Raw genomic sequence first — 25,355 nt, forward strand, 5'->3', positions numbered from 1 at the left:
TGAAAGGGGCTGTTCCTTCCTCAATGCCCCGCTCGTTACGCTAAAGTTTGACCCTTTCTCACGACTCCACTTTTTATAGCAATAAAAAAAATGTCATTTCTAAGAACTCAAAAAGCGCTTTAATTGGAATTTGTAATAGAAGCGATTATTATATTTGTAAAGAGCATAAAAAAGACATCAAGTGGTATGTTCAGTTTATTGGTAAGTCAATAATATGAACTGTGATATATTTAGGCTACCGTTTTTCGAAAAATAATATAGAATGTAAAAATATCTAAATTTGTGATATATTTTTTTCTTAAGAAGTAGCTATTTCGTTACGTTAACTATCTTACGCTATTACACTAAGTATGATAGTCTTTAAAGTTTGCAAGGAGGAAAGAGGTGGGTGTACGTGCGTAATCGCTTTGCCTCAAGAATGTGCACAGGGAGTGGGCCTTGGGACCTTGGCCTCTCCTGAACTCCTAAATTGGTAAATTTTTCGCAGTTCATATAACTGACTTACCAATAAAGTGAAAATACCACTCGATACCTTTTTTTTATTTTCTTTACGAATATTATAATCACTTCTGCTGCACATTTTTGAGCTTCCGCTTTTTGAGCTCTTAAAAATGACGGATTTTCAATTAAAGTATGAATCACCGGTCGTTTTCGACAAATTAATACTACGTTTTCTTGGTCGTTTTCAACAAAATAATACTACATTTTCTCAGTGCAAAAATTATTTATAATAAGGTTAGTTTAGGTTAGACTGGGTTAGGTTAGGTCAAAAAGTGCTTAAATTGGAATTTGGGGTAGAAGCGTTTATTTTATTCGTAAAGAGCATCTTAAAAATCTTATTAATTAAAAATCTTATTAAATCTTATTAGTCTTATTAAGATTATTTATCTTAAAAAAAGTTTGTGATTCCTAGGATGTAAATGAAGATTTGTTTTTTGAGAAGGAATTAGCGACTGTACTAAAAGGATTAAATTTTAATATGGCTCCAGGTGGTCATAGCGTTGTAATAAGTTTCTTACATATGGTGGCTCTGAGGTTAGAAATTAAATAGAAAAAGCAAGTTTTTTTTAACTGTTAAGTTCCATTGTTAAGAATATTTAATTTCTTGCAGCCCCTCCCCCGGGGACCGTGGGGATTAAGTTATCCCTAGAGACATAGTTATTAGGTTTTTCGACTATGTTGAACAAAATGGCTATCTCGAAATTTTGATCCGGTGACTTTCGGGAAAAAATGAGTGTGGGAGGAGGCCTAGGTGCCCTCCAATATTTTGGGTCACTTGAAAAAGGCACTAGAACTTTTAATTTCCGTTAGAGTGTAGCCCTTTCTTGACATTCTAGGACCACTGGGACAATACTATCACCCCTGGGAAAAAGAAAAAAAAAACAACAAAAAAACCAATAAGGAGCGACATTAAAACTTAAAACGAACAGAAATTATTCCTTATATGAAATTGGTTGTCCCCTCCTCAAAACCTCTCTCTTTACGCCAAAGTTTGACTTTTGGTCACTGTTCTACTTTTTAAAACAATAAAAAACTTTATTAAAAAAACTTTATAAAACGTTAACTACCTTACACTATTACATAACTATGATAGTCTTTAAAGTTTGCAAGGAGGAAAGAGGTGGGTGTACGTGCGAAATTGCTTTGCCTCAGGAATGTGCACAGGGAGTGGGCCTCGGGACCTTGACCTCTCCTGAACTCCTAAATTGGTAAATTTTTCGCAGTTCATATAATTTACTTACCAATAAAGTGAAAATACCACTCGATACCTTTTTTTTATTTTCTTTACGAATACTATAATCGCTTCTACTGCAGATTTTTGAGCTTGCGCTTTTTGAGCTCTTTAAAATGACGAATTTTCAATTAAAGTATGAATCACCGGTCTTTTCGACAAATTAATACTACGTTTTCTCAGCGCCATTTTCTTGGTCGTTTTCAACAAAATAATACCACATTTTCTCAGTGCAAAAATTGTTTATAATAAGGTTAGTTTAGGCTAGGTTCGGTTAGGTCAAAAAGTGCTTATACTTAGGTTAAGTGCAAAAAGTGCAAACTTAGTACATGAACTTGGCTCAAATACTGTGATATTCGATTCATTTTTTTTACATTTATTGCACTAATTTCGATTTGTGAATGAGGAGAGAGAAAACAGTTCAGAAACATTGTGTAAAGAAGGAATAGAAAGAATTGACATTATCCTTTTGATTATTTGTCAAAAGATATAAATGGTTGGGTTTCCGTTGTCGTAGATTTCAACATGTTCCTGAATTAAGTGAAATAATTAGGATTGGTGGTAGAAGCGATTATTATATTCGTAAAGAATATAAAAAAAGGCATCGAGTGGTATGTTCACTTTATTGGTTAAGTCAATTATATGAACTGCGAAAAATTTACCCCTAAATTTTCTTGTATTTCTAATTCGAATATCACATAAGAGTTGCTTCTTTATTGGCCCCCTTTGCTGATTTTTTTTACTATTGGCTTACCCCCCTGAAAATAATTCTTGCATTCGTTCCTGGCTTTCCGGGTCGTTTTTTTTACTGTTAATTCATTCCTGGGAAATCATGAAAATCACGCTTCCACTCATTTATATAATTTCTTAAAACTCTATTCAGAACTCAATATATAAAAGACAAAAGAGATAAAAACACAAAGCTTCACATTTAACTCTAGTCAGTTCTGAATTACCCTACATCTACACATTGAGGAAATACGCTGCCACTTCCTCAAAGATTTTGGTACTTTTGTCTTATAGCCACCACACTCAAGATCTTGTGTCACGAACATGAGACAGTAACCGGTTTTCATTGTCTTTATACCAGACAATATTAACTTCGGCTCGGTGGGAAACTACATTATAGCTATATTTTGATTAAATATTTAGTTGGTATTTTGGTTGGGTTAGGTCAGTTTAGGTTAACGTATTTAATATAATGTGGTCTGGGCGGCCCCCTTCCATAATTCTTTGTTGCAGTTTTCATAATTTTGTTGATAAAGTTTTATGCTTTTATCATATTCTGTTTTATTTTATTAGCATTAACCAAACTTCACTTTTCGACAGAACTTGATTGTGGTGGCTATAAGAGAGAAGTACCAAGATCTTTTCCGAAGCAAGCGAATTTTCAGCTTAAAAGAGTCAATCTTCATCGTAAACAATGTGAGTTGACGTCTCTTTTTATTTTCACTTCAAAACAAAGTTTTAAGTTTAATTTCTGTTGGTTTCTAATAATCGACTAAATAAAAAAACAATTTTTTTAACTGAAAGTAAGGAGCGACATTAAAACTTAAAACGAACACAAACTAGACCTACGTTGCCTGAGCAACGTGAAGTGTTGCGGCAACCTTTCTCCGGCTTCGCCGAATAAAGTGTTGCGAGAGCAACACTTTGGTTTTATTTCTTTGCTATCGGTTAAACGCTGAAGTTGTCAGCCTATCGAAGCTTTCAAAACGTTATGTTCAAAGAAGAATGCGATCAGTAATCACATGATCAAAGGCTATTCCTCAGCGTTGAAAAAACAGCAATAACAAAAGAATATGGAAAGAAGGGACTAAATCGACTTCGCAGCCAGTTGAACTTTATCCTTTTCAATCGTAGACATCGTGACGGATGAAAACTTGGAACAATATCTTATATAATCTAGTTGGTATTATAAAGCTATCCGTAACTTTTCAGGACTAAATTACCATAGGTGACACTAATTATTATGAAACTACCTCATTGTTTTACGTTGTTCTAGGTTACAGTGAGTATGGGTAAGCTACACACATTAGCAAAAGTTACAAACCCCTCTTCACTGAAGATGATTGTAGCCTAACAGACGATTATTACTTACAAGTCCCCTGCATGTCTTGCCACTGGAACCAAATTGATCTTACCATCAAATACATCGGGAATAAATAAAAGGTACACCAACTAGCCAAAGTTGCAAACCCCTTATTGCCGAAGATGATTATTGTCTGACAGCCGACTGTTGCTTACAAGTCCTCTACTTGTCTCACAATTGGTATCGGCCTATTTTGGTTTCAGTGTGTACCCTACTATTGAAGTTGTCAACCCCTTAAAACTTTCAAACTAGTATATCCCATGAAGGAATTTTTGTTGATTTATTTTTGCCGTAGGCCAAATTTTGAACGTCACCCCTTAGAAAGGAGCAAAGGATAAGCTCCAATTTCTTTAGCAATGACAGAACTTTTAAAGTTTAAGAGGTACATCTGATAACATTTCTCTACCTCAATCCCAAGTCCGAAAAAACAAATGATAAACCAAGCCGAAATCACGGCAGCTCTTTCGGACCAGTGGGAAAATGCCGTTTTTTTTTTTTTGCTTCTGTAAATTTTCCTATTTATTACTCAAAGAAGATATATTGGGTATGGGGCCGGTTAACTGCCGCATATATTTAACACTTATAGATTTTAGTCTATCTTCAATTTGAAAATGGTGCCTGCCTGCTTGCCTGCTAGAACGGAGCTTTCCACTCGAAAGCAGTAAATGGTTTGATGAAACGAAAGCTTGGCTGCACAACTTCAGATACTCCTCTACATAGGCTATATAACTATGCTTCACTTCGCACACCATAGGTTCTGGGTCGTGGACAAGCAAAACCATCCTTTTTGGCCCCAGGCAAGAGTTCTGCGGAGCTTTCCAAAATGTAATGTCATATTCATCAATCCGGCCTGAGGTCCACACTTTCCGTAAAATCCGCACATGTTAGACCCTTACCAGTTTCCAGGAATAAGCCGAGATCGGCGGCATCGAAAAACAAGAGCTAAGAGCTCATATGGCACTTGTGACGAGGCGAGAAGAGCTAAGAGCCAAGAGATCATATGGTATGAGCTCTAACAAAATTCTATGAATCAATAGATTGATTTAAAAAGGAAAATAAGAGGCTTAATGCCGGTCAAGATTTAAAATAAGAGCTCTGAGTCACAAAGTCCTTCTAAATATCAAAATTCATTAAGATCCGATCACCCACTCGTAAGTTATAAATACCTAATTTTTTCTAATTTTTCCTCTCCCTTTTGCCCCCCCCAGATGGTCGAATCTGGGAAAACGACTTTATCAAGTCAGATTGTGCAGCTCCCTGACACGCCTACCAATTTTCATCGCCCTAGCACGTCCAGAAGCACCGAACTCGCCAAATCACTGAACCCCTCCCCCCAACTCCCCCACAGAGAGCGAATCCAGTACGATTCTGTCAATCACGTATCAAGGACATTTGTTTATTCTATCCACCAAGTTTCATCCCGATTCCTACACTCCAAGCGTTTTTCCAAGATTTCCCCCTCCAAATCCCCACAATGTCAAAAGATCTGGTCGGGATTTGAAATAAGAGCTCTGAGACATGAATTCCTTCTAAAAATCAAATTTCATTACGATCCGATCATCTATTCGTAAGATATAAATACTCCAATTTTCATGTTTTCCAAGAATTCCGGTTCCCCCCTCCAAATCCCCCGAATGTCACAGGATCTGGTCGGAATTTGAAATTAGAACTTTAAAGCACAAGATCCTTCTAAATATCAAATTTCATTAAGATCTGGTCACCCTTTCGTAAGTTACAAATACCTCAATTTTCAAAATTACCCCCCCCCCCCCCAATTCCACCAAAGAGAGCAGATCCGGTCCAGTTATGTCAGTCACGTATCTTAGACAGGTTTCTATTCTTCCCATCCAGTTTCATCCTGATCTCACCGCTTTAAGTATTTTCTAAGATTTCCGGTCCCCCCAACTGCCCCCCCCCCAATAACGCTTGATCCGGTTGAGATTTAAAATAAGATATCGGAATTACGAGGTCCTTCTAAATATGAAGTTTCATGAAGATCCGATCACTCCTTCGTAAGTTAAAAATACGTCATTTTTCTTATTTTTCAGAATTACCCCCCCCCCGCAATTGAGCGGATCCGTTCCAATTGTGTAAATCACATATGCAAGACTTCTGCTTATTTTTCCAACCAAGTTTCATCCCAATCCCTCCAATCTAAGCGTTTCCCATCATTTTAGGTCTCCCCACCCCAAACTTGTCACCAGATCCGGTCAGGATTTAAAATAAGAGCTTTGAGACACGATATCCTTCTAAAAATCAAATTTCATGGAGATCCAATCACCCGTTCGTAAGTTAAAAATACCTCATTTTTTCTAATTTTTCAGAATTAACCCCTCCCAACTACCCCAAAGAGAGCGGATCCGTTCTGGTTATGTCAATCATGTATCTAAGACTCGTGTTTTTTTCCACCAAGTTTCATCCCGATCCCTCCACTCTAAGTGTTTTCCAATTTTTAGGTTTTTCCCTCCCCCCCCAATGTCACCAGATCCGGTCGGGTTTTAGAATAAGAGCTCTGAACCACGATATCCTTCTAAATATCAAATTTCATTCAGATCCGATCACCCGTTCGTAAGTTAAAAATACCTCATTTTTTTTTCAGATATATCCCCCCCCAACTACCCAAAAGAGAGCGGATCCGTTCCGTTTATGTCAATCATCTATCTAGGACTTGTGTTTATTTTTCCCACCATGTTTCATCCCGATCCCTCCACTCTAAGTGTTTTCCAAGTTTTAGGTTTCCCCCTCCCAACTCCCCGCCCCCATCACCAGATCCGGTCGGTATTTAAAATAAGAGCTCTAAGACACGATATCCTTCTAAACATCAAATTTCATTGAGATCCAATCACCCGTTCGTAAGTTGAAAATACCTCATTTTTCTAATTTTTAAGAATTACTCCCCCCCCAACTACTCCAAAGAGGGCAAATCAGTCCCGATTATGTCAAGCATGTATCTGGGACTCGCTCTTATTTTTCCCATCAAGTTTCATCCCGATCCCTCTACTCTAAGTGTTTTCCAAGATTTTAGGTTTCCCCCCTCCAACTCCCCCCAATGTCATCAGAGCCAGTCGAAATTTGAAATAAGAGCTCTGAGACACAATATCATTCCAAACATCAAATTTCATTAAGATCCAATCACCCGCTGATAAGTTAAAAATACTTCATTTTTTCTATTTTTTGCGAATTAACCGGGCCCCCACTCCCCCCAGATGGTCAAATCGGGAAAACGACTATTTCTAATTTAATCTGGTCCGGTCCCTGATACGCTTGCCAAATTTCATCGTCCTAGCTTACCTGGAAGTGCCTAAAGTAGCAAAACCGGGACCGACAGACAGACCGACAGACCGACAGACCGACAGAATTGGCGACTGCTATATGTCACTTGGTTAATACCAAGTGCCATAAAAAAGGGACAAAACCAAAGTGTTGCTCTCGCAACACAATTGCTCCGTGTATGAAAGGGGCCGTTCCCTCCTCAATGTCCCGCTCTTTACGCTAAAGTTCTAAAGTCTCTCAATTCTACTTTATAAAACAGTAAATAACTTTAGCGTAGAGAGCGGGACGCTGAGGAGGGAACAGCCCCTTTTATGCACGGAGTAATTTCTGTTCGTTTTAAGTTTTAATGTCGCTCCTTACTTTCAGTTAAAAAAACTAGTTTTTTTTATTTAATTTCTGAACGTTTTTGAATTAATGCATATTTGATTTCGGCTCACCGCACATAAATTATTAAAATGAAATTTGCATATTAATTCTTTTTTTGGCTAAATGGCTTTCTCTTAGTTTTGATCAGACGATTTTGAGAAATAAGGGGTGGGGAAGGAGGCCTAGTTGCCCTCCAATTTTTCGGTTACTTAAAAAGGCAGCTAGAACTTTTAATTTCTAATAAACGTTTTTATTCGTCTAAAATATACGTAACTTAAGAATTAACTTACGTAACAAACTTTTATATTCTTATATTTTTATTATGTGTATGAGGGGGTTTGTCCCCTCGTTAATACCACGCTCTTTACTCTAAATCTTAAGTTTTGTCCCAATTCTTTAAGAATGGCCCCTGAATCAGAAAGGCCGTAGAATAAATAGTTGAAATTACTAAAAATACTTTAGCATAAAGAGCGAGGTATTTAGGAGGAGAAGAACCCCTCATATGCGTAATAATCTCTGTTCGAAGTTTTAATACTACTCCTTACTTTCAATTCAAAAAACCTTATGTTTATTTTTTCAATTTTTTTATAGTAATGCCAGAAAATCCTGCGCCCTTTTCATGGAATTTCTCTTCCCCCATTACATATTCCTCCAAGGAAAGATCCTCCCACTCAACCCCACTCCCAAACCAAAAAAATCCCCCTGGAAACGTCTGTACACTTCCCAATAACCATTACTGTATGTAAACACTGGTCAAAGTTTGTAACTTGCAGCCCCTCCCCCAGGGACTGTGGGGGAGTAAGTCATCCCCAAAGACATAGTTATTATAGTTTTCGACTATGTGGAACAAAATGGCTATCTCAAGATTTTGATCCGTTGACTTTGGGAAAAAATGAGCGTGGGAGGGGGCCTAGATGCCCTTTAGTTTTTTTTGGTCACTTAAAAAGGGCACTAGAACTTTTCATTTCCGTTAGAATGAGCCCTCTTGCCGCATTCTAGTCCCACTTGGTCGATACTATAGCCCCTGAGAAAAAAAAAACAAAAACAAGCAAACAAATAAACACGCACCCGTGATCTGTCTCGTGGCAAAAAATACGAAATTCCACATTTTTGTAGATAGGATCTTGAAACCTGCACGGTAGATTTCTCTGGCACGCTGAATGTGATGGTATGATTTTCGTTAAGATTTTATGACTTTTAGGGGGTGTTTCCCCCTATTTCCCAAAATAAGGCAAATTTTCTCAGGCTCAAAGACTAAATTTGTTGAAACTTATATATTGAAAATCAGCATGAAAATCCAATTCTTTTGATGTATCTTTTAGCATCAAAATTCCGTTTTTTAGAGTTTCGTTTACTATTGAGCCGGGTCGGTCCTTACTACTGTTCGTTACCACGAACTGTTTGACAAGGTACCCGGTTGGCATCGTCTTGTTTCAGGTATTAAATAAAAAAAAGAAACAAGTTTTTTAGCTGAAAGTAAAGAGCGATATTGAAACTTAAAACGAACAGAAATTACTCCGTATATGAAAGGGGTTGTTCCCTCCTCAACCCCCCGCTCTTTACGCTAAAGTTTGACTCTTTTTCTCAATTCTACTTTTTAAAACAGTAAAAAAAATTAGCGTAAAGAGGGGGCGTTGAGGAGGATCATCCCCTTTCATATGCGGAGTAATTTCTGTTCGTTTTAAGTTTTAATATCGCTCCTTACTTTCAGTTAAAAAAAACTTTTTTTTTTATTAATTCCTGTACGTTTTTGAATTAATGCTTTTTTTTATTTTGGCTCTCCGCACACGAATAATTAAAACCAAATTTGCATATTAATTCATTTTTATTGCTAAATGGTTTTCTCATAGTTTTAATCGGACGATTTGGAGAAAAAAGGGGCGGGGGAGTTGGCCTAGTTACCCTCCAATTTTTTGGTTATTTAAAATGGCAGCTAGAACTTTGAATTTTTTACTAAGGTTCTTATTAGTAAAAATATACGTAACTTACGAATTAACTTATGTAACGAACTTCTACATTCGTATGTTTTTATTATGTATATGAGGGAGGTCACGCCCTTGTCAATACCTCGCTCTTTACACTAAAACTTGAATTTTTGTCCCAATTCCTTAAGAATGACCCTTGAATCACAAAGGCCGTAGAATAAATAGTTGAAATTAATAAAATTACTGTGACGTGAAGAGCGAGGTATTAGGAGGAAGTGAACCACTCATAAGCGTCTGTACACTTCCCTATAACCATTACTATGTGCAAACACTGGTCAAATTTTGTAACTTTTAGCTCCTCCCAAGGGGACTGTGGGGGAGTAAGTCGTCCCCAAAGACATATTTATTAGGTTTTTCGACTATGCTGAATAAAATGGCTATCTCAGAATTTTGATCCGGTGACTTTGGGAAAAAAAGAGCGTGGGAGGGGACCTAGGTGCCCTCCAACTTTTTAGGTCACTAGAATAGAATGATCCCTCACATAAAATTCTAGGACCTCTGGGTCGATACGATAACCCATAAGGAAAAAAACACAAAAACAAACAAATAAACACCCATCCGTGATCTGTCTTGTGGCAAAAAATGCAAAAGTCCACATTTTTGTACATAGATGCTTGAAACTTCTAATGTATGGTTCTCTGATACGCTGAATCTGATGGTGTGAGTTTTTTTTAAGATTCTATGACCTTTAAGGGTGTTTTCCACTATTTTCTAAAATAAGGCAAATTTTCTCAGACTCGTAATTTTTGATGGGTAAGTCTAAACTTAATGAAACTCTCATTCCCATTCCCATTCTAAAAATTCCATTTTTTAGAGTTTCGGTTCCTATTGAGCCGGGTCGCTCTTTACTACAGTTTGTCACCACGAACTGTACGGAGACATGGATGCGTAATTAGAGACATAAATCAAACAGTTCATGGTAACAAACTGTAGTAAGGAGCGACCCGGCTCAATAGTAACCGAAACTCTAAAAAATGGAATTTTGATACTAATAGTTATATGAAAAGAATCACATTTTAATGATGATTTTAAATATATAAGTTTCATCAAGATTAGTTTTACCCATCAAAAGTTACGAGCCTGAGAAAATCTGCCTAATTTTTGAAAAAAGAAGAAAACATCCCTAAGAAATCAAGTAAGCTTAATGAAAATCACACCGTGAGATTCACAATATCAGAGAACCCCTACTGTAGAGGTTTCAAGCTGCTATACACAAAAGTGTGGAATTTTGAATTTTTTTGCCAGAAGCAAGATCACGGATGCGTGTTAATTTGTTCGTTTTATGTTTGTTTACCCCAGTGGCGATCATTTCCAACCAGTGGTCCAAGAAGATCGGGAGAGGAATCATTTGATCGGAAATCAAAAGTTATAGTGCCCTTTTTAAGTAATCAAAAATATAAGAGGGCAGCTAGCCCCCTCCCACCCCCGTTATAACCCACAATTGTCTGATAAAAATTTTGAGATAGCCATAATCTTCAGCATGGTTGAAAGATCTAATAACTATGTCTTTGAAGATGACTTGACCCCCACAGCTCCTGGAGTAGGGCTATAGGTTGTGAACTTTGCCCATTGCTTGCATATAGTATTGGCTATTGGGAAGAATAAAGATATTTTCTTGGGGAATTTTCTGGTGGGGTGCTTACGTGGGAGGATCTTTCCACGGAGGAGATTTCGTCAGGGAAGGGAATTTTCTATGAGAGGGAGAGCTGAATTTCCCAGCATTAATCAACAAATTGTCAGAAATTAAATAAAAAAAAATAAGTTTTATCAACTGAAATTAAGGAAAAACGAGCAGAAATTATTACGTATTTGAGAGGTTTGGCTTCTCCGCAATACCTCCCTCTTTATGCTAAAGTGTTTTTGAATTTGTAAAAAGCTTATTATTCTCATTAAACGGCCCTTGCGTATCAGTGGTCAATCTCAAATAATTGGCACAAAAAGTCAAACTTTATTGTAAAGAGCGAGGTACTGAGGGGGGGGGGGGCAACTCCCCTCATATACGTAATAATTTCTGTTCGTTTTAAGTTTTAATGTTGCTCCTTACTTCCAGTTGAAAAAAACTTATTGTTTATTTAATGTATGATGAATTGCATTGCCTCTTGATTCATAGAGCGATGTACCAAGACTCTACTTCAAATCTTACACCAAAATAAATAAACCACTTATTCAAATGCGTTTCTTTAAGAGACGGGTTTTTGAAGTAGTAACAGAATAACTGAAGGGAGTAGGCTTTAAGACGTTGAAATTATATGCCAGAAGTATTTTATTTATTTTAGGCCTATACCTCTAAATTTAGGTCAAATTCTACGCTTTTTTTTCTTTTTCTATTCAACTCGCTTTTTTTCTTTTTCAATTCAACAAGCTCTTCGGAAGTCCTTTTAAAAATGCTAGTATTCACAAAAAATAAAATGTAACTTTTCCTAACTTTAACTATAAATTTTCGGAGCTTTTGTAACTTTTGCTTTCACGGAATGTTCGTTATTGACAATTCTAAAATCTTTTCAGGTGTTTTTAATATGAACGAAGTCGAATCAAGGAAAGAAGTAAATAAACATTTGACCCTTAAATTGCCATCCCTTGTAGTCAGTGATTACTCAGAAAATGACCAAGGCCATGTGACTTCTTGGCTTATTGGCCATGAACCTTATTTTCAAAATGGCCTTAGTGTCTGTGATATAGCTTCAAGATATTCTCTTGAGAGATCTGATTCAAACAGCTCTTTAAGCACGTATGCCCTAAGTGAAACTAGCACGCCTGATGGTGAAATTAAAAAAGAAAGTGACTTTCTCACTGTGAGCACAAATGGTAGGCTGCGATGTCTTGCTGCCGATTTTATTCCGGATCCGGATGAAGAAGGAAGAAAACTATCGAACTGTTCTACTTGTTCAACCACTTCCACTCAAGATATCGATACCGACCGCCCCGACGTAAGTGCTCGCTCAATTTTATAAATTCCCAATAAATGTGACTGTATTTTAAGCTACTGGTTGTGCCGTCATGAAAATTTGTAGCAAGCATAACATACATTGAATTTGTCTCTCTTCTTGGATAAATGCTTTCTTTTCATGTAACAGCAAAGAACAAATCTAAAACTCAAAATGAAATAACAAAACGTTATTATAAGGTGGCTGCCGCCCTCCCCAATCCTCCCAAACTCTACGCAAAAATTTAGCTCTTTTAATCACACTGTTCAAAGAATGAATTTGCTTATTTAGGTGTATTTGCTTTACACAGTTTTATTTTTAGTTCATATATTTTGAATGCAAAACAATTATAATTACAATTTTAGTAAACAATGCAAAACAATTATAGCATTATCCTGCAACTTAATAAGCAATCTACTCTATTTCGTACACTCGAGTATGCTTCAGTAATTATAAGTTAAGGCAGAATCCTCCGTCTCCTCCATCCCAAGGGGCAAATCCCCATCCCTTCCATCCTACGTATTTTCCGGGTGATTTTGTTTCTTTTTTAATTTTTCACAGCAAGGAAGCTATAGATTATAACGGGTCAATGAAACTTGCCGTCGCGTGGGAGAACGCCCTTTAATGCTTGGAGCTTTACAATGCCTAAAACCAAAGGAATGTCTCATAATTATTACGCTTGGGAAATTTTGACCCAATTCAGATCAAAATTGTGTGCATGTGGTGAAAAATGGTGAAAAACGGTTACTTATTGTGTAACGGTTACCTTTTCAAAAAAGGGCAATGGAATTACTTTTTTGTGCGTTTAAATGATAATTTTCTCTGTTTTCTACAACTGCTGTTTTGATACAATCCACTATAAGCTGTAATCCTGCAAAACTATTAGGGAGTTTCTTCTTCTTAGTATTCGGGTTATTATGGAGAGGCTTTCACATAAATACACAACTCCAATCAAACTAAGGTACCTACGACGAGTTGCTTCAGCCGAGACCGAACTCCCGCAGACATCAATCCCACAGCCCCACCATATGACGGGGAAAGCGTGTGTCTAAAATATACCCCTTTACCTATTACTCAGTCTAGCTTACGAATTTTTTCTTATAATAAGAGCTAAACTGCCACCTCCTCAGTGCCCATTTTTAACGTTGAAGCTGAATTTATTCCTTCAAAGGAAGGGAGATTATGGCTTTAATCCCGTTCCAACTGAAAAGTTAAAAAGTTATGCATCATAATTCATTCTTTAAGCCTCCCCTCGCCCCCTTAGAATGATGCACTGATCACCCCCTGAAAGCTGGCGTGGAACTATGCAATACTGTTTATAACTGAGTAAACCCTCAAATGTATCAAATCCTTCAAATGAAGTTTTCAAATTGTTCAAAGTTTTTCAAACGAATGTAAAGGGCCCTCCTAAAGCACCGCCCTCCTCTACCCCTCATTCTTTATTCTAGCGTCTCGGTTTTGTAAAGTAGTGCTTTAAAAAGGAAAGTAATTTCTGAAAGCGCACCCGCTAAACTTCGAGGTGGATGATGGGTTTGAAATACCAACAATAATTCAAAATAATGGTGAAACAAAGAGAGTGTATGTAAGAAATGAAAATCGGAAGAATATAGTCTTAACAGCCAAAATATGACCTCATGGTAACAATAATACAAGGGCTGAAGGCCCAGGCGATATCTTCCTAAATTTTTAAAGTCAAAAGCCCAAACTGCAGATCATAGATCTCAAAAACTAAAGGCCGAAGCAAGTAGGCTAAAGGGAGGCGAAAAAAGCTACCTTTTTTTCTTCACTAAAACTAGTATACATATGTTTACTGTAATTACCGCCTAAAGAGAGAGCTAGGTCTTTATCAAGAGGGGAGGGGCAAGCAACCCGAGGTGCTTGCCCCCCTTTTGCCCTCCCACCCTTATATCCGGCTCTGCCTAAAGGTCGTACCTGTCATTTCACCCTCTTGAGATTATTGCAGAAAACTGTTCACTAAGCTGATTTCAATGGGAGGGTCAACAGAGCAATGTGTATTCAATCAGAGATTCATCCTCCTGACCTATATTAAATAAAAAAAACAAGTTTTTTCAACTGAAAGTAAGGAACGACATTAAAACTTAAAACGAACAGAAATTACTTCGTATATGAAAGGGGCTGCTTCCTCATCAACGCCCCGCTCTTTACGCTAAAGTTTGACTCTTTCTCTCAACTCTTCTTTTTAAAACAGTAAAAAACTTTAGCGTAAAGAGCGGGGCGTTGATGAGGAAGCAGCCCCTTTCATATACGAAGTAATTTCTGTTCGTTTTAAGTTTTAATGTCGCTCCTTACTTTCAGTTGAAAAAAAATTGTTTTGTTCTTTTTATTTAATTTCTGAACGTTTTTGAATCAATGCATGTTTTGATTTTAGCTGTCCGCAGAGGAATAATTAAAACGAAATTTGCATATTTTTTTCGGCTAAATGGCTTTCTCATAATTTTGATCGAATGATTTTGATAAAAAAAGAGCGGGGAGGAACCCTAGTTGCCCTCCAATTTTTTGGTTAATTAAAAAAGCAACTAGAACTTTTGATTCTTTACGAATCTTTTTATTAGTAAAAGATATAATTTTGTCCCAATTCATTAAGAATGACCCCTGAATCACAAAAGCCGTAGAATAAATAGTTGACATTACTGAAAATACTTCAGCGTAAAGAGCGAGGTATTAAGAGGAGGTGAGCCCCTCATATGGATAATAATTTCTGTTTGTTTTAAGTTTTAATGCTGCTCCTTACTTCCAGATGAAAAAAACTTTTTCATATTTATTTTTTCATTGTTTTTTTAAGTAATGCTAGTAAATCCTGCGCTCCCTTCATGGAAATTTTCTTCCCCCATGACTAATTCCTTGATGGGAAGCTCCCCAAGCATATCCCCCTCTTCTCAACCCCTCCCCCAACCAAAAAATCCTCCTGAAAACGCCTGTACACTTCCCAATAACCATTACTATATGTAAGCACTGGTCAAAGCTCGTAACTTGTAGCCCCTCCCACGGGGACTGTGGGGGAGTAAGTCGTCCCCAAAGACATAGTTATAAGGTTTTTCGACTACGAGGAATAAAATGGCTATCTCAGGATTTTGATCCGTTGACTTTGGGAAAATAATTAGCGTGGGAGGGGGCTTAAGTGCCCTCCAATTTTTTTGGTCACTTAAAAAGGGCACTAGAACTTTTCATTTCCGTTAGAATGAGCCCTCTCGCAACATTCTAAGACAATTGGGTCGATACGATCACCCTTGGAAAAAAAAAAAAAAAAAAAAAAAAAAAAAACACGCATCCGTGATCTGCCTTCTGGCAAAAAATACAAATTCCACATTTTTGTAGATAGGGGCTTGAAACTTCTACGGTAGGGTTCTCTGATACGCTGAATCTGATGATGTGATTTTCGTTAAGATTCTATGACTTTTAGGGGGGGTTTCCCCCTATTTTCTAAAATAAGGCAAATTTTCTCAGGCTCGTAACTTTTGATGGGTAAGATTAAACTTGATGAAACTTATATATTTGAAATCAGCATTAAAATGCAATTCTTTTGATGTAGCTATTGGTATCAAAATTCCATTTTTTAGAGTTTTGGTTACTATTGAGCCGGGTCGCTCCTTATTACAGTTCGTTACCACGAACTGTTTGATTACCCTGCTGATCCTCCCTCTCATAACAGCTTAGCAAACAAAGGGCTTTTATCTGACACAAATCTGAAAAAAAAAGAAGAACTAGGAAACATGACATCATGACAACAAGTGTGTGAGGAGAGAAGGGCCAAGAGAGCGACGACAAGGGACGAGAAGCTGCCATTTCACCAGCTAAAGAGACAGCGAAGCCGTTAGTTGATTTTTCTCCGTTCTCTGTCGTTTGTAGCTTGGGCATTTGACTCTTGCACAATAAGTTTCTAGTCCGACCTCACTGGGTTAGTTCGCCATATCTCTCCTTCATTGTGCAGAGTTAGTACAACGCTTGTGTTGAATATTTGTTTCGACATGAGCATACTTAAGTTGTTTGCTCGCATAATTCTGCTATTGCCATCAAGTCCAAACGTAGCTGGTTGACCATTTATAAGTGCAACTCCTATATCTATTCCATTAAGCGATGGTTCGGATTCAAGGTATTTTGTTTCTTAATTACTCGAAAAAGGGAATCTTTGTGTAAAATTTTGTCTTACGTTTCTTTAGCTTGTGGGGACTCCTAGACCTTCTAGACACTTCAATGTCCGTTTATCCTGCCTTCAGCTGCAGCTTTTAAAATCAAGCATTCTGAAGTAGGTCAAGACAAAGTATCTGCAGGTCATTGGTTGTTTTTGCCGACAGTGCTATATAGATTTAACGCATTCTAGATTTCTGACTGAACTGTATTTGGAAAGGAATTGAACCTAAATTTTTAAGTAAAATCCGAACTTCAATTTCTTCTTATGGCTCTTGTAAAGGTAATGAAAGGTTCATATCGTGTTAAACGTATTTTAATGTTATTGATTAGACATTTTTTCATCTATCGGAACTACAAATACGGGCAACTGATTGTCCTTGAAAAACGAGCAATAGGCACTTCCTCAATGTATTTCCTAAAAGGAGAACAGATAATAGCATGATCTCACATGATTAACAATAATGAGTTTATTGTGGATACATCAAGATAAAAGTAGACCTCCGTGCCAATGCTCCGTGGAGCAGTGCAGCGATTCTCACCTATAGGCCAAATTGCAGAGCCTCACATGTAGGCGGATTTTTTCAGGGGGGGGGGTAAAGAAAGCTTTATTTATTACTGTCAATAGTAAGTACCCAGAAACTCAGTAAAATTTAGAATTTCCAGAGGACTGGGCCCCAATATTCCCCTTGCGTACTTCCTTATACTGAGTAAATATTTTAATAAAACGTTTCCTGAAAAATACTAGTATACTCCTTTTCGGGTTGACCGTGGGATAAGACAACTCAGGGAATACGTTTTGTCTTCACGAGGAAATGTTAAAATGGACATACAAAAGACCAATTTTGATCTTTGAATTCCCAGAGTTTTCGATTCGGTCATATGTGACGATTCAAGATGATTTTCCGTAGTTAACCTGTGAAAGGGAGAAAAAAAAAAAATAGATGAAATGAAATTTTAAAATCATTAAATTACCGTAACAATTGCAATATTTACCGTAACAAAAGTAGGAACTTTATCTAATAGAAAATATGGAAATTCTCCTTTACCGCTGTTAAATTTTTACATGTTTTATTCCCCGGGCCAAGAGAGTCATAAATCTGGTTTGAAGTTGGGGGAGGACCCTAGGGGGCCCAGACCGGTCAAAAACATTTTTCCTAATTAATTGTAAATTTTGACTTGATAGGACAAAAGGAAGTTTTCAAGGACAGTAAATTTCGAAAGAAGAATGTGATAGTATTGATTCTTGGTGCGAGAAAATTGATTTTTTTCGCTGATTTGCTTTAAATCTCAGGCCATGAAGACATCTCAATTAAAATTTTAGAACCAAGAGAAACTCAATCAGAAAACAAATCTGGTTGACCAATTCTTGGTGCCTTATTTTTGTTCTCATTTTTTAAAAGCAAAAATTCAATCAAACCGAACAGAAATCAATGGAAAGTTTTGGTGCTTATCGGTTATATAATAGAAACTCGGGAAGTGAAGTTTGATTAGTGCTAATGAAATGGAACAAAATATGATGAATACATAATAGTTTAGAAACAAATTTAGGCTATATATTTGCACATTAGGGGGGACCACACCCCCCCCCCTAATGTGCAAATATATAGCACAAACTTTTGATAAAGCTAACGAAATAAAACAAAATATGATGAAAATATAATACTTTATTAGGAAAATTATAAAATTACAACTTAGAATTATGTACCCAGAACGCAGATATGTCGTTAAGAATCGCGTTAAAAGGAGGTCTTCCTTCTGCCTTTACTGCCGCCCGCCCCATATACTCTACTAAGTATGATTGTAAATGATGGCAGGATGTACCTCGGTGCCGTTTATTATTGGTACTTATCGGTTAATCGAACTTCACTTCCCGAGTGTCTATTATATAACCGATAAGTACCAAAACTTTCAAGAAAAGAAGTTATCGAAAGAAAAGTAAAGAGCTATGTACAACAAAAGACGAATAGAAATAAAGTAATATAACAATCTAAATTCCAAAAGAACAGAAATCATCATCAATGGATAAATGAGACCAAAATGAGTAGAAATTCAAATGAAAAGTCAAGTTAAACTTAAAGCAACAAAAATTTCCACAAACAGGAGTAGCGTTAACCCTTCCTTGAACCTTTCTCTAACCAAAGCTTCATATGCAAACAAGGTATGTTTAAACATACCTTGTAAACTTACATAACAGGAAAATATGTATACATACATATATGTATGTAGACATACATATACATATACATACATACACATACATACATATAATATGTATACATACATATACATAGACAGGGAAAAAATTCCCTTCCTTGGACCTTTCCATGACCAAAGCTTCATCTGCAAACAAGGCATGTTTAAACATTTACTCTTTATCACCTTAATAGATTAATTTTAGAAAATTTCGATTAATTTGAATAGCAAAAATTTATTGCAAAAACAAATCCATAGCAATATCAAATAAAGCCTGAAAACCTTCGATGGTGACATTGAATTGAAATGTAAAGTATACTATTGGAATCATCATGGTTGAAAAACCCCTTATTTCAGAGAAAAAGTACCTCCCCCCACCTTGAAAACGAAAGAAATCACTATTTTATGGCATTTGTTATTTACCAAGTGACATATAGTGATCGCAAATTCTGTCGGTCTGTCTGGCTGTCTGTCCCAGTTTTGCTAGTTTGTGCACTTCCAGATAAGCTAGGACGATGCAATTTGGCAGGATTATCAGGGACCAAGCCATATTAAATTAGAAATAGTTTTCCCCGATTTGACCATCTATGCGGTGGGGGGGGGGGGTGAGTAGGGGAACGGTTAATTTGGAAAAATTAGAAAAAATGAGGTATTTTTAACTTACGAACGAATGATCGGATTTTAATAAAATTTTATATTTGGAAGAATGTCGTGTCTCAAAGCTCTCATCTTAAATCCCGACCGGATTCGGTGACATTGGGGGGAGTTGGAGGGGGAAACTTAAATCTTAGCAAACGCTTAGAGTGGAGGGATCAGGATGAAATTTTATGGCAAAAATAAGCAAAAGTCGTAGATACGTGATTGACATATCCGGAATGGATCCGCTCTCTTTGGGAGAGCTAGGGGGGATTAATTCGAAAAAAATCGAAAAAATGAGGTATTCTTAACTTACGAACGGGTGATCGGATCTTAATGAAATTTGATATTTAGAAAACCTTGTAACTCAAACCTCTTATTTTAAATCCCGACCGGATCCAATGTCATTGGGAGGAGCTGGGGGGGGCAGAAATCTTGGAAAACGCTTAGAGTGGAGAAATCTGGATGAAACTTGGTGGGGAAAATAATCAGATGTCCTAGATACGTTATTGACATAACCGGATCGGATGCGCTCTCTTTGGGAGAGTTGGGGGGACCTAATTCGGTAATTTGGAAAAATTAGAAAAAATGAGGTATTTTTAACTTACGAACGGGTGATTGGATCTTAATGAAATTTAATATTTGGAAGGCCCTCGTGTCTCAGAGCTCTTATTTTAAATCCTGACCGGATCCGATGACGTTGGAGGGAGCTGGAGGAGGAAACTGGAAATCTTGGAAAACGCTTAGAAAGGAGAGATCGTGATGATACTTGCTGGGAAGAATAATGACAAGTCCTAGATACGTGCTTGCCATAGCCAGATTGGATTTGCTCTCTTTGGGGGATTTCGATGGGGGGTAATTCGGAAAAATTGGAAAAAATGATGTATTTTTAACATATGAACGGGTGATCAGATCTTAATGAAATTTGAGATTTAGAAGAGCCTCGTGTCTCAGAGCTCTTATTTTGAATCCCAACCGGATCCGGTCTTTCTAAACATCAAATTTCCTTAAGATCCGATAACCTGTTCCTTAGCTAAAATACCTCATTTTTTCTAATTTTTCCAAATTAACCGTCCTTCCACAATAAATAAGCATATAATGCATATAATATAAGCATATAATTCCAAAATAAAATAAGCACATGTCCTAGATACGTTATTGACATAACCAGACCGGATCCGCTCTCTTTGGGGGAGTTGGGGGGATTTACTAGTTTAGGCACTTCCAGATAAGCTAGGACGATGAAATTTGGCAGGCGTATCAGGGACCAGACTAGATTAAATTAGAAATAGTCTGCTCCTCAATTTGACCATCTGGGGGGGGGGGAAGGGAGCGAGTGAAGAGGATAATTGAGAAGAATTTTATTTGTCGATAAAATAAATGACTGTTCTTCTTAAGTATGGCTTGTGGTCTTGGAATATGATTCTCTCTTAGGGTACGAGAGGTCTCAGGTTCGAATCTCGGACCACCCCAATTTTTACATGAAGAACATACAAAACTAGATACGTGATCAATATAGCGATTGCTGAAAGTTGGCAGGCATATCAGGGACCCGACCAGATTAAACTAAAAATAGTCGCTTCCCCGATTTCACCATCTGGGGGAGTGAAAGGAAGGTTAATTTGGAAAAATTAGAAAAAATGAGGTATTTTAGCTTTCGAATGGGTTATCGGATCTTAGTGAAATTTGATGTTTAAAAAGACCTCGTGTCTCAGAGCTCTTATTTTAAATCCCAACCGGATACGATGACATGGAGGGGGGGGGGGGGTTGGAGGGAGAAATAGGAAATCTTGGAAAACGCTTAGAGTGGAGAGATCGTAATGAAACTTAGTGGGAAGAAGCTCTTGGCTCTTCTGATCTCGTCACAAGTCCCATATGAGCTCTTGGCTCTTGTTTCTGTTGGAAGTACTGATGCGTTTTGTTTTCTTCGTCACTAGCGGGGCACTGGAAAATCACAGAGAGCTTTTTAAGAGCCCATTTGAACTTTAATTTTTATACCTAGCCTACTTACTTCTTATAAATTAGACTTCATAAGACCATCATAAATCACCATATGACACAAAATTTTAATGTTTGGTTTCATTTTTGGAGTTAAAATACTGAGAGTTAAAAAAGTAACAGTATAATCTCCATGGTTCAGAATTCTCAACTAGATGTTTACAGTCCCCCCTCTTAAGAAATCACCTTCCCAGCCGCTTTAGTGTTTGTGGCCTGAAAAAAGCCACAATCGTTAAAAACTCCGGACCATGGCTTGATGGAGGAGGTTTAGAACTCTTCGTCTTGAAAGTCCCCTTCCCAGTTGCTTTAGTTGGTGAAAACTTAAAAAACAATGTCAAAGGAAAAAAAATTAATTTAATTTGTTTTTGGAGTAACGACTGTTATTTTTGTTTATCTTAACAATAAAAATTAAGTTTCTGTTTGATTTTAAGTTGGAACTAACTATTCACCGTAATTCTATTCATTTTGGGTCTCATTTATTCAATAATAGGGATTTCTTTTCGTTTTAGGCTTGGATTAAAAAAAAAAATCAACTGAAAGTAAGTCACAACGTTAAAACTTGAAATAAACGGAAGTTGTTCTGTATGTGAGGTGTCTTCCCCTCCTCAATCCATTTTCCTTCAACTAAAGCTATTTAGTATTAAAAAGATTCTTATTCCAATGAATCAGCCCTTGTGCTTTAGGAGTCTTTCATAAAGAATTGGGACGAAAAGTCAAACTTCATCTTAAGAGCGAAGGATTAACATGTATGCAGCCCTCATCATATACGGACTAATTTCTGTTCATTTTAAGTTTTAATGTTACTTTTTTACTTTCACTTGAAAAAACTTATGTTTTTTTTAATGACTGATCGCTTTTCAAAAAATAACTTGAAATCTATTCAAAATACCCTTCCCCCTCCACGATAATTTTCTCCCGTGGAAAATTCTTTCATGGAAAAATTCTCCCCCAGACAATCCCTTTCCTGCTGAAAATTTCCCCCTGACAATTCTCCCGGAACATTCTCTTCACGTGTAAAATTAAGTAGCCATAAAGAATGTATAACAAATAAAAAGAATCCTGTTTGTGAATTCTGGAAAATCAAATATGCTGAAGAAAACGGCTATTTCAAAAATTTTTAATTTGATATCTTTGGGAAAAACGGCTGTGGGAGGGGGCTAGCTATCCTCAAATCTTTTTGGTCACTTAAAAAGGGCACTAGAGCTTCTAGTTTTGGTTTGAATGAGCCCTTTCTGAATCTTCTAAGACCATTGGTTTGCTTGCTCACCTCCGGAAAAAATAAAAAAGTAAGCATACATTTGTATCTTTCTTCTGGCAAAAAAATACGAAATACTACAATTTTGTAGATAGAAGCTTGAAATCCCTACTGTAGGATTCTCTGATATTCTGAATCTAATGGCATGGTTTTCATTAAGATCACTTAAGTTTTAGTGGGATGAGTGAGGCATGTGTTTATCGCATTTCAGATTCGAAAAAAACACAATGAACATGCGAATTATGTGAAAGTCGCGAGATATAGGGGTACCAGACCAGAATTCCTCAACCTGCGTGCGTGCCTTCATGGCAATGACATTTAAGATAAAAAAAAACTATTATTTCAGTAGCAATTTGAATAAATAAATAAAGACGTCATTGCTATCAATGAATGCCTAATATCTTGATACCATGTTTTAAATCTGGTATTTCAAGTCTTAGCTGCACGTAGCAGTATTTCTTCATCTATGTATCTAGTCGGGGTAATTATGTTGTAGCCATTTCTGCGCCCATAATGAATGTTGTAATCCATCAGTTTGGTTCTCAGACATGGCAAGTCAATTGCCTATTTAAGAATTTCACTTGTTGGCATTTCGATCCTATTGGAAATAAATTTGTATCCAATAGCATAAATTGACCGAAATCAATACCTTGCTGTGCCACAATTTCCTTCGCGTCATAGGCAGCACAAAGGCGCTGCCTAAGTAAAGACCGAAGTGGGCACAATGTATTATTTGTTTGTTTTTTTCACCAATGCACTTCGTTTAGAAGGAGTTGCCGTACACTCTTCAAAAGAGGCTCATTTGATTGGAAATCGAAATTTCTAGTGCCTATATAAGAGTCACAAAGGATGGGAGGGCAGCCAATCCCACCTCCTCGCATCTTTCCCTCCAAATTGATCGGATCAAAATTTCAAGCTGGCCATTTTGTTCATAGTCGAAAAATCCATAACTATACCTCTGATAATGTCAACCCCCAACAGCCCTTTGGAAAAGGACTGTAAGTTGTGCAATTTGTCGATTGTTTACATAGAGCCAATCTTAATAAGATTTACTATAATTTCTACATTTTAAAGTGGCTGAAACATGTATGCGTTGCATGTTTATTTCTGAAATATAAAGAAATAAGTACTTTATTTTCATCTCTTAGTAAAATTAAATAAAAAAAAACAAGTTTTTTCAACTGAAAGTAAGGAGCGACATTAAAACTTAAAACGAACAGAAATTACTTCGTATATGAAAGAGGCTGCTTCCTCATCAACGCCCCGCTCTTTACGATATAGTTTGACTCTTTCTCTCAACTCTTCTTTTTAAAACAGTAATAAACTTTAGCGTAAAGAGCGGGGCGTTGATGAGGAAGCAGCCCCTTTCATATACGAAGTAATTTCTGTTCGTTTTAAGTTTTAATGTCGCTCCTTACTTTCAGTTGAAAAAACTTGTTTTTTTTTATTTAATTTCTGAACGTTTTTGAATCAATGCATGTTTTGATTTTGGCTCTCCGCAGAGAAATAATTAAAACGAAATTTGCATATTTTTTTTTTTTTTTTTTTTTTTTTGGCTAAATGGCTTTCTCGTAATTTTGATCGAATGATTTTGAGAAAAAAGAGCGGGGGAGGAAGCCTAGTTGCCCTCCAATTTTTTGGTTAATAAAAAAGGCAACTAGAACTTTTAATTTTTTACGAATCTTTTTATTAGCAAAAGATATACGTAACTTATAAACTAGCTTACGTAAAGAATTTTTTATTCTCATGTTTTTATTACACATATGAGAGGGTTCGCCCCCTCATCAGTACCTCTCTCTTTACACTAAATCTTAAATTTTGGCCCAATTCAATAAGAATGACCCCTGAATCACAAAAGCCGTAGAATAAATAGTTGACATTACTAAAAATACTTTAGCGTAAAGAGCGAGGTATTAGGAGGAGGTGGGTAATAATTTCTGTTCGTTTTAAGTTTTAATGCTACTCCTTACTTCCAGCTGAAAAAAACTTTTTCATATTTATTTTTTCATTGTTTTTTTTAAATAATGCTAGTAAATCCTGCGCTCCCTTCATGGAAATTTTCTTCCCCCATGACAAATTCCTCGATGGAAAGTTCCCCCAGTATATCCACCTCTTTTCAACCCCTCCCCCAACCAAAAAATCCTCCTGAAAACACCTGTACACTTCCCAATAACCATTACTATATGTAAGCACTGGTCAAAGTTTGTAACTTGTAGCCCCTCCCACGGGGACTGTGGAGGAGTAAGTCGTCCCCAAAGACATAGTTATAAGGTTTTTCGACTACGCTGAATAAAATGGCTATCTCAGAATTTTGATCCGTTGACTTTGGGAAAATAATTAGCGTGGGAGGAGGCCTAGGTGCCCTCCAATTTTTTTGGTCACTTAAAAAGGGCACTAGAACTTTTCATTTCCGTTAGAATGAGCCCTCTCGCAACATTCTAGGACACCTGGGTCGATACGATCACCCCTGGGAAAAAGAAAAAAAAATAAATAAACACGCATCCGTGATCTGCCTTCTGGCAAAAAATACAAAATTCAACATTTTTGTAGATAGGAGCTTGAAACCTTTACAGTAGGGTTCTCTGATACGCTGAATCTGATGGTGTAATTTTCGCTAAGATTTTATGACTTTTAGGGGGTGTTTCCCCCTATTTTCTTAAATAACACAAATTTTCTCAGGCTCGTAACTTTTGGTGCGTAAGGCTAAACTTGATGAAACTTATATACTTAAAATCAGCATTAAAATGCGATT

At 36.8% G+C, this 25,355-nt stretch overlaps 1 protein-coding gene across 1 annotated transcript in view; it reads left to right on the forward strand.

The window, feature by feature from the left end:
* Window positions 1-25,355, forward strand: part of LOC136029186 (inositol-trisphosphate 3-kinase B-like) — a 113,955-nt gene that overhangs the window by 5,637 nt on the left and 82,963 nt on the right. The window contains exons 2-3 of the mRNA XM_065707311.1: window positions 3,062-3,157; window positions 11,954-12,375. Of these exons, the coding sequence (XP_065563383.1) occupies window positions 11,965-12,375 (411 nt within the window). The 5' untranslated portion in view covers window positions 3,062-3,157; window positions 11,954-11,964. The remainder of the gene's footprint in view (window positions 1-3,061; window positions 3,158-11,953; window positions 12,376-25,355) is intronic.

Source organism: Artemia franciscana, chromosome 7, assembly GCF_032884065.1.
Source record: "Artemia franciscana chromosome 7, ASM3288406v1, whole genome shotgun sequence".
NCBI lineage: Eukaryota > Metazoa > Arthropoda > Branchiopoda > Anostraca > Artemiidae > Artemia > Artemia franciscana.